The 16,224-nt window shown below is 40.0% G+C and overlaps 1 protein-coding gene across 1 annotated transcript in view; it reads left to right on the forward strand.

Annotated features, from left to right (window-relative positions):
- The window catches only part of ghrhrb (growth hormone releasing hormone receptor b), a 51,477-nt gene that overhangs the window by 9,190 nt on the left and 26,063 nt on the right, over window positions 1-16,224 (forward strand). Inside the window, exon 2 of the mRNA XM_049587083.1 lies at window positions 1,101-1,209. Coding sequence (XP_049443040.1) covers window positions 1,101-1,209 — 109 coding nt within the window. The remainder of the gene's footprint in view (window positions 1-1,100; window positions 1,210-16,224) is intronic.

Below are 16,224 nucleotides of genomic sequence, written 5' to 3' on the forward strand. Positions count from 1 at the left end.
GATTGTTTCCCCATCGATACATGTTTCCCCCTACATAAATCTAAACCAGACCAGGGGTCCCTAACCACAGAAGGGGTTGTTACGTATTTTAACCGGAGGGAAACACTATTCAATGAGCAAAGAGACTTTAACACAACACCAGATTGCTGGCGCAACTGGCAATTCAGACAACACAGCTACAGATAACATAACTGCTGAAGTCAGATCATATTTACTATATTTGAAGTAGTTTCATGAACAAAACAACGAAAATTCCATCAAAAAAATCTCACATTGTTATGTAAATGTTCTCACTGTGTCCGAAAAGTAAATCCAAATGTCAGCGACATTAGCAATGAATTCAAAACGACACATCAAGTTGAAGCAAACCAGTCTTGAGAAATCTGCGAGTGAATAATAAGGAACTGTGAATTTAAAATTCAAATTGTGAACTATGAATATGAAGTAGTCCATTGTAATCTGTCAAATTCTGAGCTAGTTTTGTGAAATGTGAACGTGCACAACACTGTTCATATGATCTGAAATAGTGTGCTGTAGATAGTACTGTTGTATATAATACTTGTATTAGTGTCAAATTATAATCTAGTAGTGATTCCTGTAGGCCTATATTTCTGGTGTCAGTGTCAGTGTAAACACCGCCACTGTAGCTGCCCACTAAACCTTGACATCATCATAGAGTGCTCCAGGGATGATGGTTTTTCTGTTGGCGGACGTGGAGGTAACATTGCCCTGGTTCCTTTGTTAAAAAGCCTATGGGATTTTCCATTGGATTTTGGATTATTGCCTAAAATAAGCTCTGTAGCATACAAACGTTTATAATACTTACACTTGGTTAAGTCAGATAATCTTTCTCATTTAGCCACTTGTTAGCAACCATCTTTTTTAAGACACATAAAAGCTTTTTAGGCTTGTGTTATTTACAGACCTAACTTCAGGCATCTAACCCAAAACCCATTCAAAAACCCATTGCCGTTGAGACGAGGATATCAGGAATACAAAAATGCTAACTCATTTCTTGGTTTTAGGACTCATTCCTGGGAAAGTCTGTTACTGCACTGCAGTACATTTTCATGTATAACTCTGGTGTTCTTTCTTTTTAGACAGAGGCCATCCACCCAGACTGTGCTCTGGTGGTTCAGCACATGAAGGCTCAAGAAGAGTGCAACCAGATCCTCAAACAGGAGGAGAACAACCACTCTACCAGGACAGGTCTGTGTGTTTTTTTAATCATGCGATAGGGAACAAAGATTTACACACATACTACTTACATAGTGGAGCCTCCTGTCCCATATGGGGACAAACATCGGGTCAGCACAGCGTTAACTACTGGCTTTAGCCTTAAGACTTAGTTTTAGAGATACGATTAAGGCTTTGCTTGGATTATTTTTTATTGTTAGATTGGTTCTGTGGTATGTTGTGGCTGCTGACTGACTTTATGCCGTAAGACAAAACCAGACACAAAATATGAGGATTAGAAAGGAGAGTCAGAAAAAGAATAAAACATGGATTAGGTGGAAATTAGGAGAATCTACTGGGGAAATATATTTCATTTCATGTTTTTCTCACTTCTTTTTTGTGAAATTGCTTGATGCTAAATGCTGATTCTGCTGTATTTTTACACTTAAGTATACCTCAACATATTACTAAAGGTGATTTTCATTTTTTTTTAAATCAAGAAATACATTGAGTCCATGCCTTTCCACATTAATACAATCAGATTAAAAAAATTATCTCGAACAGTATATGAGGGAAGAAGAAGACAGTATTGTGTTGTGAAGCCAACTCAACATGTAATACAACACCAATCAAACAACAGCAACTACAAAAATAATTTGCACATCCACATCAGTCAGAATGCTCTTTTAATTCAGTAACAACACAACTGAGTAACATGCACAGACATAATTTAAGAGCTAAGTTTTTTTAAACCTGTCATCAGCAACAAGTGTCAATCAGTTTTTCTCTAGCAGGTCTATCAAGTGACTAGCTCTGGTGAGATAGGTCTTCTGAGAGTTGCTTCACTGAAAGCCTCACAAATCCCATCAAAAGACCTAAACCAACAATAAATGTATTAATTAACAAGTATTGTGTGTGTATCCAGACCCTATCATATCATATTCTTCTGTGATACTGAGCTACAGTGTTGTCCACAAACTAACAACTCATCAGTGAGCCACAGTGCTATACTTTAAATGTTCCTTCAATTATATAATCCGCTAACTAAACTTTCATGTCTCCATACAACTCACTTATTTTTTTCTTAGTCACTTATACCTTATTAGGTTTCTCCAAACTTTTAACAATAAGAGCTAGTCAAAATATTTAATCTGCTGAGAGCCATCACATCTCTCCCAAGTTTTGAAAAGGCCATACTTCAAACACATTCCTCTTCTCTCCTCTCTACAAAAGACAAACAGTGGACATGGCATTCTGATATCAACTTAAATTACCCTGCTCTCCTCCTCCTTCCTCGTGCCTTTTCTGGATGATGCTGTTTTCAGGCCAAAACCATTTAAATAGATTTTTGAAATCTCAGCTCTTGTGTTGTGCCATACTGTCTTTAACTACTCTCTCTGTGGAGGCACTCTCATGTGGGGGCCATCACAAGCTATCCCAAGTGGGCTGAAGTCATATGAGTTAAATTACAGACAATTCGGCATGTTCTGAGGTTTCAGTTTGAAGGGCAAATTATGGATTCTACAGTACACACATTCAAATGCATCATGTATCAAATCAGGTTTAGTTGCAGTCAAGAGATGCTGTTAAAATCAGACTGTACAGTTGATTTATTGTTATACTTAGTCATTATAGGCTGAAAGGTCACTTTTCCGTTCTTCTCTTCACTTACCTCAGATGGTGTGAAAGAGAGTGAGAGGTGTTAGAGTTTTGACCGTTAAAGTCAGGAGTTTAAGAAAAAATTTGATTTTCCCATGTATCTGCTCAATGAACTGTTTATTACTGTACAGAGGCTCCTCATTAAAGGATAACCACCAACAACCTCTGGGTTACAGCCACTGGCAGTCAAACTCAGACACCCATCCCAAAAAGGAGAAAGAACTCTCAGTTTCATATTTATCAGTGGATACAAAATATTCCACAAAAAGATAAACTGCTGAAAGAGGGTATTGGAACCATCACTGAAAATGTGTCATTTTTTTCAGTGTTAGTGTCACTAATACATAAATCTGAATGAAAATTGCATTTTAAAAAAGTACCATGTGCAGGTTTTGCATAATTATTATCTTTTTCTACCTGTTACTGATGAAGGGCTTTTTGTAGATTTAATTACTGTGTACGAGAGACTTGGGGATTTGTATCTTCACTGTCTGTTACTAGAAGTATTTTTTGGGTTGTTCCTGTAATGTCAAGACTTAGTTTCCTTTTCAACAGTGCACAGTGAACAGTCCCTCCTTTCTGGGCATTTTAGCCTATAATTGACAGGACAGGTGAGTGTGAAAGGGGGAGAGAGAGATAGGGAGTGACATGCAGCAAAGGGCCACAGGCTGGACTCGAACCCCGGCCGCTGCGGCAACAGCCTTGTAGACGGGGCGCCTGCTCTATTCACGGAGCCACCGACGCTCCCTACTTTTGGATTTGTGGAGACATTAAATCTTGCTGCAAATAATTTCTAACAGACTTTTAAAAAAAATCAGTATTGTTAGATGTAAAAAATGCAAACTGTTCTCATTCCCAGGTTGTCAAATACAAACACCTTGTCTCACCCCTCAGCATCTGATAGCAATGCACAGGGCATCCTTTACCGTATCTATGTGATGGACAGCTGAAACACATTGTAACACATAGTTAATGGTAAAAATCTGGATTACATTTAGGAATAAAAGTATTTGGTAGGTTTATAAAAATATTATGTATTTATACATAATGTATTATATGCTTCAATATGTAATCAACGTTAAGATAACTGGTTTCACACAGGATGTAGGTATGTAAGTTATGTAACATTACATCAAAAAAAAAAAAAAAAAGGTGACATTTGTTTTTACATGTGATGCCGGCAAGTTAGTCCAGTTTTGTTTGACCATCCATCTCCAATTCTTGGAGACTTGCTCTCAGTGTCAAGTACTGCCACAGATGGGTTTACATTGGATTCGGGTGAAAGCCCTGTGCAGCTCATAAAGATGCTAAAGGATGCCTTTGGCATCAACATCACATGTTACCATTTACGTAGTAAATAATAATTATGACATAGTAACACAAAATGACTCCAGGTAATAAAGCTGCTGAGGGCAGTGGAATGGTAAATGGACCTGCACTTGTTTAGTGCTTTTCTAGTCAACACTCACAGCACTTTTTACACTACGAGTCACATTCAGCCCTTCACACTTTGGGGTTCTGTGTCTTGCTCAAGGATACTTTGCCATGTGGACTAGAGAAGCTTGGAATTGAACCGCTGATCTTCTGATTAGTGGACGATCCACTGTACCACCTGAGCCACAGCTGCCCTAAAATATACATGTATGTAGACTGGCCCTATCTCTGGCAGGATTTTTACAGTGTGCGGAGCACAGAGCATCATCACCCTGAACACAACTCTTAAGTGCTAATTTATGGGCTTTTTTCCCCCTGAAATTAGAACTAATTATAAGTAACAACACTGACATCCATCCAACCATTTAACTTAACTGCTTATCCTCTTAAGGGCCGGTGGCAGGCTGGAGTCAATCCCAGCTGACAGTAGGCGAGAGGCAGGGTACACCCTGGACATACTGCTAGACTATCAAATGACACAACGAGACCTACGAGCATTTTAGAGTTACTTATTAACCTAACTTGTGTGTCTTTGGACTGTGGGAGGAATTAAGCCAGAGAACCTGGAGAAAAGCCACACTGACATGGGGAGAACATGCAAATGCCAAACAGACTTGCCACAACACTTTCATGTCAAGCACAATTTTAAACAGCTACATTTACTTTAGGTTTGATAATGTTCTACACTTGTTACTTCTCCTTTCAGCCAAGTAGCAACACTTCCACATGAGAGTTTGTAATGTGAATAATGTAGGTGTTTTGGTATGTGCTTGCATGTGGGGTCAGTTTTGTAATCAGTTTACGTAATGTATGCACAATCCATGCGTCATTATTAAAATACTGTCTCAAACTATACTAAAGATAACACAAAACTCCTTTGCACCTGCATGCTAAGCTCCCTTTGGCACACACAGCAGGCTGCTGGATGCCTTCCTGTGGCTGATGATTGCGTCTCTTTAATCAAAAGCGTAGCGAGCGCATTTGCTTCCTGTTATCAATTTACTGTCCTTCACTTGGCAGAGCAGCCAAAACAATCACAGGAACTAATCAGGTAAGAAGGTGCCTGGATTAAAGTTACTGATTGGTCAACCCGGCTTGGCCCTGTTTCATCCATGCAGCTCAGGAAGGAGGTGAGCCAGAATCAGAGGAGATTCATCCATTATCCTCCCTTCAATGCCTCAGAAAAAAAAAGCGCAGCCACTGGAACAGCTTGTCCTTCAGGAGGGACCACGCTTCATTGTCCATCTGAGATGTTGTCTGAAAGCACGTCGATTACACCCAAAATATGAATCTCTTTGTTTTGAAGTGTTTCGAGTTATGCGACAAGGTCATTCCAGGCAGGTAAGCTCCACTCTCGCCTCGCTCCGTCTCTCCACTTTGAAAAGGTTGTTATGAAAGCTACACACTCTATGAGACAGACGTCTGCTCGCCTGTGGGACTACCTGTGCATGACACAGCTGGTGTCGCTCAGAATTAATTGCATCATTTGTCACCCTTTCCTGTGATCATCCAAAGACGTGACAATTAGCATTTGAAGTGGCAGGTATGAGCAGTTTCAGCTAAACACCAACTGAAGTAGACTGAGGCACCGCTTCACTTCTTCAGTCAGCTTTTACAAAGCTGAGCGGTCAGGGGGGAGAAACAGTCCCAGCCAGTGGCGTGCACAGACTTTTTGAAGGGCAGGGGCGAAAAGAAAACAAAAGGCACATACAGCGCGTTCTCGCCACTGAAGAGGGCACTAAGTTCTACGTGTTTTCAAGGGCACTTTAGACATGTTTATATGTTATACAAATGGCACATTATATAGCCTTAAAACAGACTAACTAGACAGACTACTCAAGTTAGTTTGTAGTTAGGATCAGCATCCACGAGAACTGTGTAGATTCAACGTTAGACTGTGAAGAACACACAGAGACATGGATGTATGAAAGAAATAAATTCCCCGGGGGGGGTCTGGAGGTCCTCCCCCAGAAAATTTTCAATTAAGTAGATGCCATTTCCTGTATTCTAGTGCATTTTAACACCATATTAGCACCAGATAATCCAAACTGGTTCTGTGAGATATAGTTCTGGCTCAATATAGATCAAAAAAGGGCCCAACATAAAAGTCATTGCAACAGTAATGTTTTTACCAGCCAAGAGGGCAGTTTAGCATGTTTTTACCAGCCAAGAGGGCAGTTTATCATGTTTTTACCACCCAAGAGGGCAGTTTAGCATGTTTTTACCACCCAAGAGGGCAGTTTAGTGTATTTTTGGCTCCAAAGAGGGCACTTTAGTGCGCGTTTTGGCTCCCAGGAGGGCATTCTGGCTGCCAAGAGGGCACTTTAGTACGCGTTTTGGCTCCCAGGACGGCATTTTGGCTGCCAAGAGGTCACTTTAGCGTGCGTTTTGGCTCCCAAGGGGGCACTTCAGCACACGTTTTTCAACTATTGGGCCCGAGGACCGCCCCCCCCATGCACACCACTGGTCCCAGCTGTTCCTGTATGGTCTCCCCACTGATGTAACCACTCCATCAAACACAAACATCAAACTTTATTAAAGCATATATATTTCGATTTTGATGGGAAAGGCTTGGCTTCTTAAGGAAGTTTCTCAAACAATATTAGGTCAAAACCTAGCTGGACCATATATGAAGTGCTAGAAGGCTTCTAATCTGACACAGGAAGTGTCGGCATATACCCTTTCATGGACTTTTGTTTACAGAGCTGAACCCATTGTTTTGGCCCAACCCAAAAATTCATGTAAATACATGTTAAAATGAAAAACAGTACACCAACACCCCTTTTTCACCAAAATTAGGATATGTACATGAGTTTTTTAAACACAGGCAAACCTGTTAAAAATAGACTATAGACTCCTTTTCCATTGCCAGTAGACCAGAGCTGTGTAGACAGCTTTCTGTGTGTTTGTGTGTGTGTGTGTGTGTGTGTGTGTGTGTGTGTATGCATGCGCTTGCGTGCATGCGTGTGTGTAGATTTTTCTGGTGTGCTCTGTTCGACCCCACAAACAGGCCAGAAAACAGGTTGGTAAGCAGTAGAAAGCAGCACCAAGGCCTGTGAAAACTTGAAGTGGTTATTTCTCTTCCAGTATTTCTTACTTATTCAGTCTTTCTTTCAAATTTGGTGCAGACTAATTTGGATTGATGTTTGAGCGCTGCTTGGGCTGAAATGAACACTATTTTGTGGTGGCATGTCATAGACCTTTTTAGGCCCAATGTCACACAATGTCATTTTATTAGCTAGAGGCAAAACACGACTTGCCACCACAGTGCTATAGGCTACATACTGTAGGGGTCTTAAAATGTCGTCTTGTTGTGTTATTGGGAGCCAGAATAGAAGGAGTTATGGCTCAAAACTTAAATTTTATCACATGCCAACCACAACTGCCCATCAACATAAATACGACTATGGTTAAATGCAATAAGATGAAAGGACTGGATGGAAGCAATCATCAAAAACGCTTGCATGTGCAGAGCACACTATGTCAGGTTAGGGAAAAAGTATTTAATGTTGTAGGGATGAATAACATGATGTGTATTAAGGGTTATCATGTCCACATAATCCGAAATCGGGGAGGTATTGAAGAACATTGGATTTCTCTGTAACACTAATTTTTTTGTACATTAGCTAACGTTAGCTTCGATAGCAAAGTAAACTAGAGGAAACCTTTCATGTGTCCTCCTTTGTAAGACTCGCACAGTAGTCTACCACAAAGCCAGCCATCCCACCTGTAGCAATCCTGTCAAATCATCCATCCACTAAGAGAGCATACGGGTTGGTATGGTCCTGTTGGTCACTGTTTACTTTTTTTTTAAGTAACACTTGCAAGAGTGAGTGGCCTGACATACTGCATTCATAAATTCAGTCTGACACTCTACACTAAAATAAGAGCCCAGTGGGTCGAAGAAACTGCGCATTCTATTTCTATATAAATATAATTATAATATACATAACATATCTGTAAGCAGTTAAGGTTATCACACATTCACTCCACTCAGCACTCTGCTACTCCATCTCTCCACACAGAGTGCCTAGACTGCTCTGGAAAACCAAATGGTACACTCCTACAAGGCTCTGAATTTACAAATGTAAATTTGACCTGACTGTGAATGCCAGTTGTAACCTTTCCCATTACATTTAAAAGCCAGACATTAGCGAGTGTTAGCCTGTTTTATTTTTATCTTTTTTGTGCAGTGGAAAAGGGGCTTCAGACAGAGTCACCTGCTTTCTCTGGAGGTGTACCATCATTTAACACGACTAGGGTGACCAGATGAGAGTGGGTGAAATTCGAGAGGGGGGGCAGGTTGACTGTCATGACATGTCAGCTGACTGGTGTTGCATCATCAAGCATAGCTGTAAAATAAAAAAAATACTGTGTAATTTATTTTGTCCTCAGTAACAATAGATGTCAGTAAAAAGACACAGAGACAATACATCTGTGGATGATGAGGATGTACAGTTGTGCTGTTACTGTAGTTATGTGTTTGCTGGTAGCATGCAGCCTGACCCTCCTCTGTGCGAAATGCCAAATTCTTTCCTACAAACTTTGCAAAATGCTTTGTTTGCATCTAGTAAGGCTGCAGTAAGCCACGGGTATTTCCCTCCCCACTCCTCCGAGTACCTGCAGAAACACAACACTCTTCTCTTTAGCTCCAGTCAGGGATGTACGTCCCATGAGACTGGTGGACAATGCACAGCCATTGGCCACCATCGGAGCCAAATTTCGCTGATATCGACAGTTAGTTAAACGTCCTATCTGCACTGATTACCAAAAGGAGAATTTTGTCATTGTTGCAGCACCCGTTCAGACATTGTAACAGATAAAATTCACTTAACCTGATCTCACAGAAATACGTGAAATGACCATGACCTCTTAACACCGCATTCCATGGTGGCAGCACGTAATGGGTTGAAATTACGTGCCGGTACCACAGAAACAATGCCAATGTAAAGTCAAGTAGGATCCTTTCCCGTGGTGGACACACAGATTCCCTGATTCAATCACGTCACGTCAACCTCGTTTTCCTCAATGATATCTTTAACATTCCTGTACACACACAAAAAGTGTACACAGTATGTCCTTGATAACTCAACAATATGACAGGTTAATGTCAAGGCCATAAAATAAAATAAATGTATTTTGCCAGCTTTTGATAGCGTAGGGCTTTAAGAGCATTGTGCTGTGGGCGGATGGGGCGCGTTCCACTACTGTTTTGTAGCTGCTGTCTGCCGTCTGTGGGCTTCATTCCATTTCAGATTGCCATCCGTCTGCCGTAACTGAATCCAAACGCCACTAATAAATAAATAAATAAGAAGATAAAAATAAGGCTGAGCACGGAAGAACCAGAGAGGAAACACCATCACATGGAGCCGTCTGCCGCTGGCAACCCGGCCACCCTCCACTCCACCAGGGGAGAGCGGACCCCAAGTCAGCGCCACAGAACCAGCCAACGTTAATGCTAAAGTTGTTACAGAAAATGAACCTAACAAATTGTCACCTATCTGATGATAGCAATGTGCTTACTACACAGTGACAAGAGTGTGTCGATAAAGCATCATGTTTTTACATTTAACTCATACAATACCAGAAACTTTGCTCCTTCATTTGCCGATAATACATTAGAATAATGGAACAGTAATGCACATAAAAAAAATTGGGCTACAGAATTAGAAGGATGGAAGTTAATGGCAGTAGGTATTAAAGATTAAAAAAGCAAAATGATTAAAATCTAATCAACAATGAAAACAAAGAGAATAGCAGTAAATGATAAACATTTGGGCATAAAGTATTCACAGCAAAAAAACAACAACCCCACAACATTAGAGCTAAGCTGGTGTGGACTGCTCACCTGCATAAACAGCCAGGTAAATAAACAAAAACACACACTGACTGTAAAGCCACCTGTAATCATCTTAACACTCATGAATATTCAATCCTGTTTTACCACAGCTGTCCTGGGGAGAAGTGTTGGGTCATGTGGGTCACATCCACACATCACAAAGTGTTGTTGGCTATACAGGTTAGAGCAGGATCAAGTAGAGGTGGTTAGAAAGTGCGTGCTGAAGTATTATTATTTTCCAGTTTGTAGTGTATTTACATTTTTGGGAGATTTAAAGTTTTTGCTCAACTACATTTCAGTATTGTACCTTTTACTCCACTCTGTTTTTCCATTCAAGAAGTTACTTTGATTTTTCATTAGAGAACAGCTAGATAACGTCACATTTGTCGGATAAAAATACAGCCTACATTTTGAATGAACAGCTCAGGTATAGCTAACGACATTAATTTCGGCCAGAATACAGAATGCCTCGGCCCTGCAGTCGCACACCTGAATGAAATGAAGCCATGATTAATGGTATTGCTTGGTGTTTGGCAGTCAGCTGGATCATCTCGACAAAGGCCTCAACTTTTGATGCATTTTAGACTCCAGAAATTTATACTATTCCATTCTTCGTTCTGCTTTAGTTATTTTTTGAATGTGATTTGACCTTACTGATCTGAAGTGACTGTTACATTCACTGGCTCTGACTTCATTTTCAAGGCACAACTAGCTAATGAGCAGATAGTTGCACTCCTGACCTGGCAGTTTTCTGTTTGCTCGTGATATCTTACAAGGAGCTAGTATGAAAGGTGCGTAACTACAGATTCATCTTGATAATGTGATTTAAAAAAGAAAAAGAACAAAACCAAAAATAAATCTTTTTGGTATTTCGTATGTACTGTTTCAGTCTGCCAAACGTCCAAGTGTTCATGAATCTCAGACTGTCTCCACTTGCCCACTTGCTGTTACCCAGAGGTAGTGCCTACACTGCTTGCTACAGTGAGTGAATAAGAGGTGACTGAATAGGACTTTGAGTCCAGACAGCCTGGCAGCTACACTCACTGACAAAGACTGAAAGGCTGTAGAGGTAAGTGGGACGTCTGCTAGCCAACTTGCCCCTCAAAGAAAGACAGATCTTGGTTATTGACATTTTTGTAACATCAGAGCCCTACATGTATGTGGGATGCTAAATCAGTGCATTAAAAAAATTATCTTTATTAATGTTGATCTATACATGACAACTGGTAGTTTGGTTGGGTGGGCAGCACTAGCCATCGATTGTGCATATTCTATACATTTATATGTTTCAACTCAAAGGAACCGATATTGTGGAAAGAATTGATCCACATGACCACGACCTCTTAACACCGCATTCCATGGTGGCAGCACGTAATGGGTTGAAATTACGTGCCGGTACCACGGAAACAATGCCAATGTAAAGTCAAGTAGGATCCTTTCCCGTGGTGGACACACAGATTCCCTGATTCAATCACATCACGTCAACCTCGTTTTCCTCAATGATATCTTTAACATTCCTGTACACACACAAAAAGTGTACACAGTATGTCCTTGATACCTCAACAATATGACAGGTTAATGTCAAGGCCATAAAATAAAATAAATGTATTTTGCCAGCTTTTGATAGCATAGGGCTTTAAGAGTATTGTGCTGTGGGCGGATGGGGCGCGTTCCACTACTGTTTTGTAGCTGCTGTCTGCCGTCTGTGGGCTTCATTCCATTTCAGATTGCCATCCGTCTGCTGTAACTGAATCCAAACGCCACTAATAAATAAATAAATAAGAAGATAAAAATAACTCACTCACTGACAAAGACTGAAAGGCTGTAGAGGTAAGTGGGACGTCTGCTAGCCAACTTGCCCCTCAAAGAAAGACAGATCTTGGTTATTGACATTTTTGTAACATCAGAGCCCTACATGTATGTGGGATGCTAAATTAGTGCATTAAAAAAATTATCTTTATTAATGTTGATCTATACATGACAACTGGTAATGTACTGAAGGGAAGTTTGGTTGGGTGGGCAGCACTAGCCATCGATTGTGCATATTCTATACATTTATATGTTTCAACTCAAAGGAACCGATATTGTGGAAAGAACTGATCCACGCAACACTAGCAGAGTAATGGTAGTGACCAGTTTCGCTAACAAAACTAGTTTGCTAGCAAAGCCAAGATAAGATAACCGGCACTGATCCCAAGAGGGGAATTTCGGTGTCATTCGAAAAACTGGAGAGCATGAATAAGTATTTGATGTAGGCAAACTAACTTTTCCCCATTACACCTGCCAGGCTCTGCACCAAAGAAATCTAACCAAATATGTTAAATGTGTATTTAATTAAACAACCTGGCATAGTTGTTTCTCAAACATGAGAAAAGCAACATAAAACAATATGAATCCAACAATACTATTTGAGATGTGAATATTGATTCATGGGTTTTATTCTACCAAGCTATTTCACCTGCTTGGAAAGCATGAAAATCACAATTTTTTCCCCCCCAGTAGGACAGCTTTGTGAAAGGGACACTGTATTCATGATAGCAGAGCATGTTTTGCGCTACACCTGTTTGCCTAAATGCATGAAAAGATTGAGTTTGAAAATGATCTCATTTTTTATTAATATAATATTATATATTAATTCATTATATAATAATTTATATATTTCAATTTTATTTATTTTGCACTTCACACAATTGACAGTTGAAATGTGACTTTTTGTGTATCTATCTTTTATTCACAACACATACATGCAATCATTTTTAGAAGGGTATAGTGCAGAGTTAGGCATAATATGGAGCCCCAGGAGCAGTTTGGAGTTTCGGCGCCTTGCTAAAGGCACCTTGCTTGTGCCCTGGAAGCACACTGGCAACTCTCCAGCTACCAGTTCACATTCCATACCTGGTCTGTACTGGGACTTGAACTGGTGCCTCTTTGAATGCCCAAACCAAGTCCCCATGGACTGAGGTCAAACAGGTGCATTCAAGAACAAGATCCAACTGCAAATTCATTCAGACAAATTCATCAGGATTCAGTGAAAGAACCCATCAGATGTGACTAAATAGGATGAACAGATGGGAGGGACGAAGAGAGGAGGCAAAGGGCGATACAGCTCATGAAAGAATGATTATGAGGCTTCATAATGGCAATGTTACAAAAGACTGCACAATTTGGCGTGGTTATCTTTGCCTGTAATGGATAAAAAGGTGGACAGAAATACAGCACCAAAACAGGTAAAACACACTCTCACATACACTTTGTGCTCGTTTCTCTTTCCTGAGTTATCAATAACTGTCCACTTAAGAGTAAGAGAGGGCAGATGTCTCATTGACCTCATGTTAATTACCGTCACACCTCCAGTCCTAAAGGAAACACCGCCATAGCAGGAACAAGGGAAGTCAGTGGCAGAGAGGAAATGATGAAGTGATGCAGTAGTAAATAGGGAAAGGGGGATGACAGTCTTGTCCATTTTCAAAGGATACTCCTAATTAGACTCACAGTAAGCAACAGCCAGCCTTTTGAATTTTTGTGTGAGGAAGAGGTAGAGAGAGAGAGAGAGAGAGAGAGAGAGAGAGAGAGAGAGAGAGAGTGCCTGTGTGTGTGTGTGTGTGTGTGTGTGTGTGTGTGTGTGTGTGTGTGTGTGTGTGATTTCGACATGGCTTTCACACTCTACTATTGACATTTCCACAGATCATTACACACCATGACTGTCCTGCCCTCTGTCTCTTTGTGGTCACTTGCAATTGTCATTTTCATAACTAATTACACAGAGCAAATGCCAGCAGTGGAGAGCAACAAAGTACTTTTTTTTTTATATATTTTTTGGGGCTTTTCAGCCTTTAATGGATAGGACAGACAAGTGTGAAAGGGGGGAGAGAGAGAGAGAGGGAGTGACATGCAGCAAAGGGCCACAGGCTGGAGTCGAACCTTGTACATGGGGCGCCTGCTCTACCACTAAGCCACCAAAATCCCAACAAAGTACATTTTATTGTAGAAATGATGGTCTACAACCATATCAACATGAACCAGCAGTGGTATTAAATATGATAAACAGTTAATCAAGCAAAAATTTGAAGGCTCCAGCAGAATTGATGAATTGCTGCTTTTCTAAAGTTTTAAAGGACTGTAAGTTTAATATCATAAGGTTTTGGACAGCTGGTTGGTTCATACAAGATGTCTGAACATGTCACCTTGACATGTCTTGTGTTTTATTTCATTTCTTATAGTAGTCATGTTGTCTTAATTTTAGGGTTATCATTTTGTTTTATTTTCTAATTTTGAGCAGAAATTTAAAAGTTTATCTGCTCAAAGTTAGCCTCTCCCAAACAGTGATGAAATAGGTAAGACCCTGAGATCTACAACGTATGGTAAATATGCAGGGAGAGCAACAATGAGTTGCGTTAGTAACATGGGGTCAAGCAGACCTGACTTGTGCACAGAAGCATGTGACATCACTTTTGAAGTATAATGGACTGCTACCCTATTGCATTTGCAAGGAATACGTTGCAGTTCACCAGTTCTCCACAGAGGCTTTTCCATCTATCTCATCTAAAGATGCTCTACAAGAAAACAGTTTACGTTTCAGAGGAAATTGTTGTCATTAGAGGATAGTGGCCATAATTGTAATGTTTTTTCACTTTTTAACTCTTATACTTCAATTTTTTTTTACTTACATATGTGATGTTACATATGTAATATTTTCAGGCAAATGACCAACATTTGTCTGCTATCACGGGCCAATTTAAGTTTTTCAATAGAGAAAACAAGTCATGAGGATTAAACCCAAAGTGGATGCTGTCTGATGTTACAATTGAAGTGCATGAATCTCATGACCTAATGTTGTAACACTGCTTACAAAAAAAGTTTAAACATATAGTTTTCATGGCAAATTGATATTTTAGTCAAGCAACTGTTTTACAAGTATTTCATGTCAAGGATGTGATCAGTTAATGTATAAAACATTATAATATCATTAAAACTTACTGCATGCACCAGTTGGCACATTAGTGTCCTTCTTTGTTGGCAGGTACATTGAATACACCTACATAGTTAGCATAATGGGGCATAATCCAGAGTAAAGTTCAGCTGTCATGAAGTAAGTCATTAGTTTCTTCTCCTGCTTTTCTTTAAGGCTCCTTTACCCTGACTTTGGAAGCTCCTTGCTGTCCTTCTCCATCAGGCTTGTCCTTTCCTTACACTAGTAAGGAATGCCATGTCTCACCCAGTGACATGGCAGATGTAATATGCTCTTGCCACACTTTGTACAGACTGTCTGACAACTTCCTGTAATGCTATTTTTAGCAAATCCATGGGCACTAACCCTCTCTTCTCTCCCAGTTTGGTGGCATTCTGGAAAAGCAAACACACAAACAAACAAAAGGGAAAATTGATGACACTGTGCTAACAAATCGAGGCAATTACAAATGTGTTACAAATCACCCCTTGCTTTGGTGTTTATTACAGACCAAAACTCGCATGCATGAGATGTGAAAACTATGCTATCTTATAAAGCACAGGTAAATGATGACAACCCTGTGGATTTTAGTTCCACAACGTACGAACACAACTTCATATTAAAAACACAATGTAATCTCACAAAAATATGCAAAAAAAACCCCAACAAACTCTTAACATTGTATTATGCAGTAGTGGCACATAATGTGTTAAGTTAGCCACTCACAAAAAAAGAAAAATCAATATCACTTTAAGTGTACACTATATTAAGAGTATTTTTGCTGCTTTACCTTTCCGTCAGAGAGCCCATCCAGACGGGGGGAGCCATAAATGGCTTCAGTTCCCAGTCTGTGTTCTTGTCAAAGCCACCCGACTCATTGACAAAAACAAAATATTTAGCTCACTGAACATGGGAGCTGCTGGTCTAACACTGCCTTGATCATTTAGTTAGTTTGTGTTATTGTGTGATTTTAGTGAATTTGATCTAACCCTTAAGTCACACAGTTACACAAACAAAATAAATGTTTGAGGTAGTGGTGTACCAGCAGCTCCTGTTTTCAACAATGTCAAACCATTGTTTTTCTCAGTGGAGTCTGGCTTTGAAGAAAGCGCAATAACGGCTTCATATTCCAGTTGGAAATCATTCTCTGACATGAAAGTAAAGCAGT

The sequence above is a fragment of the Epinephelus fuscoguttatus genome, linkage group LG10 (genome assembly GCF_011397635.1).
Source record: "Epinephelus fuscoguttatus linkage group LG10, E.fuscoguttatus.final_Chr_v1".
Lineage (NCBI taxonomy): Eukaryota > Metazoa > Chordata > Actinopteri > Perciformes > Serranidae > Epinephelus > Epinephelus fuscoguttatus.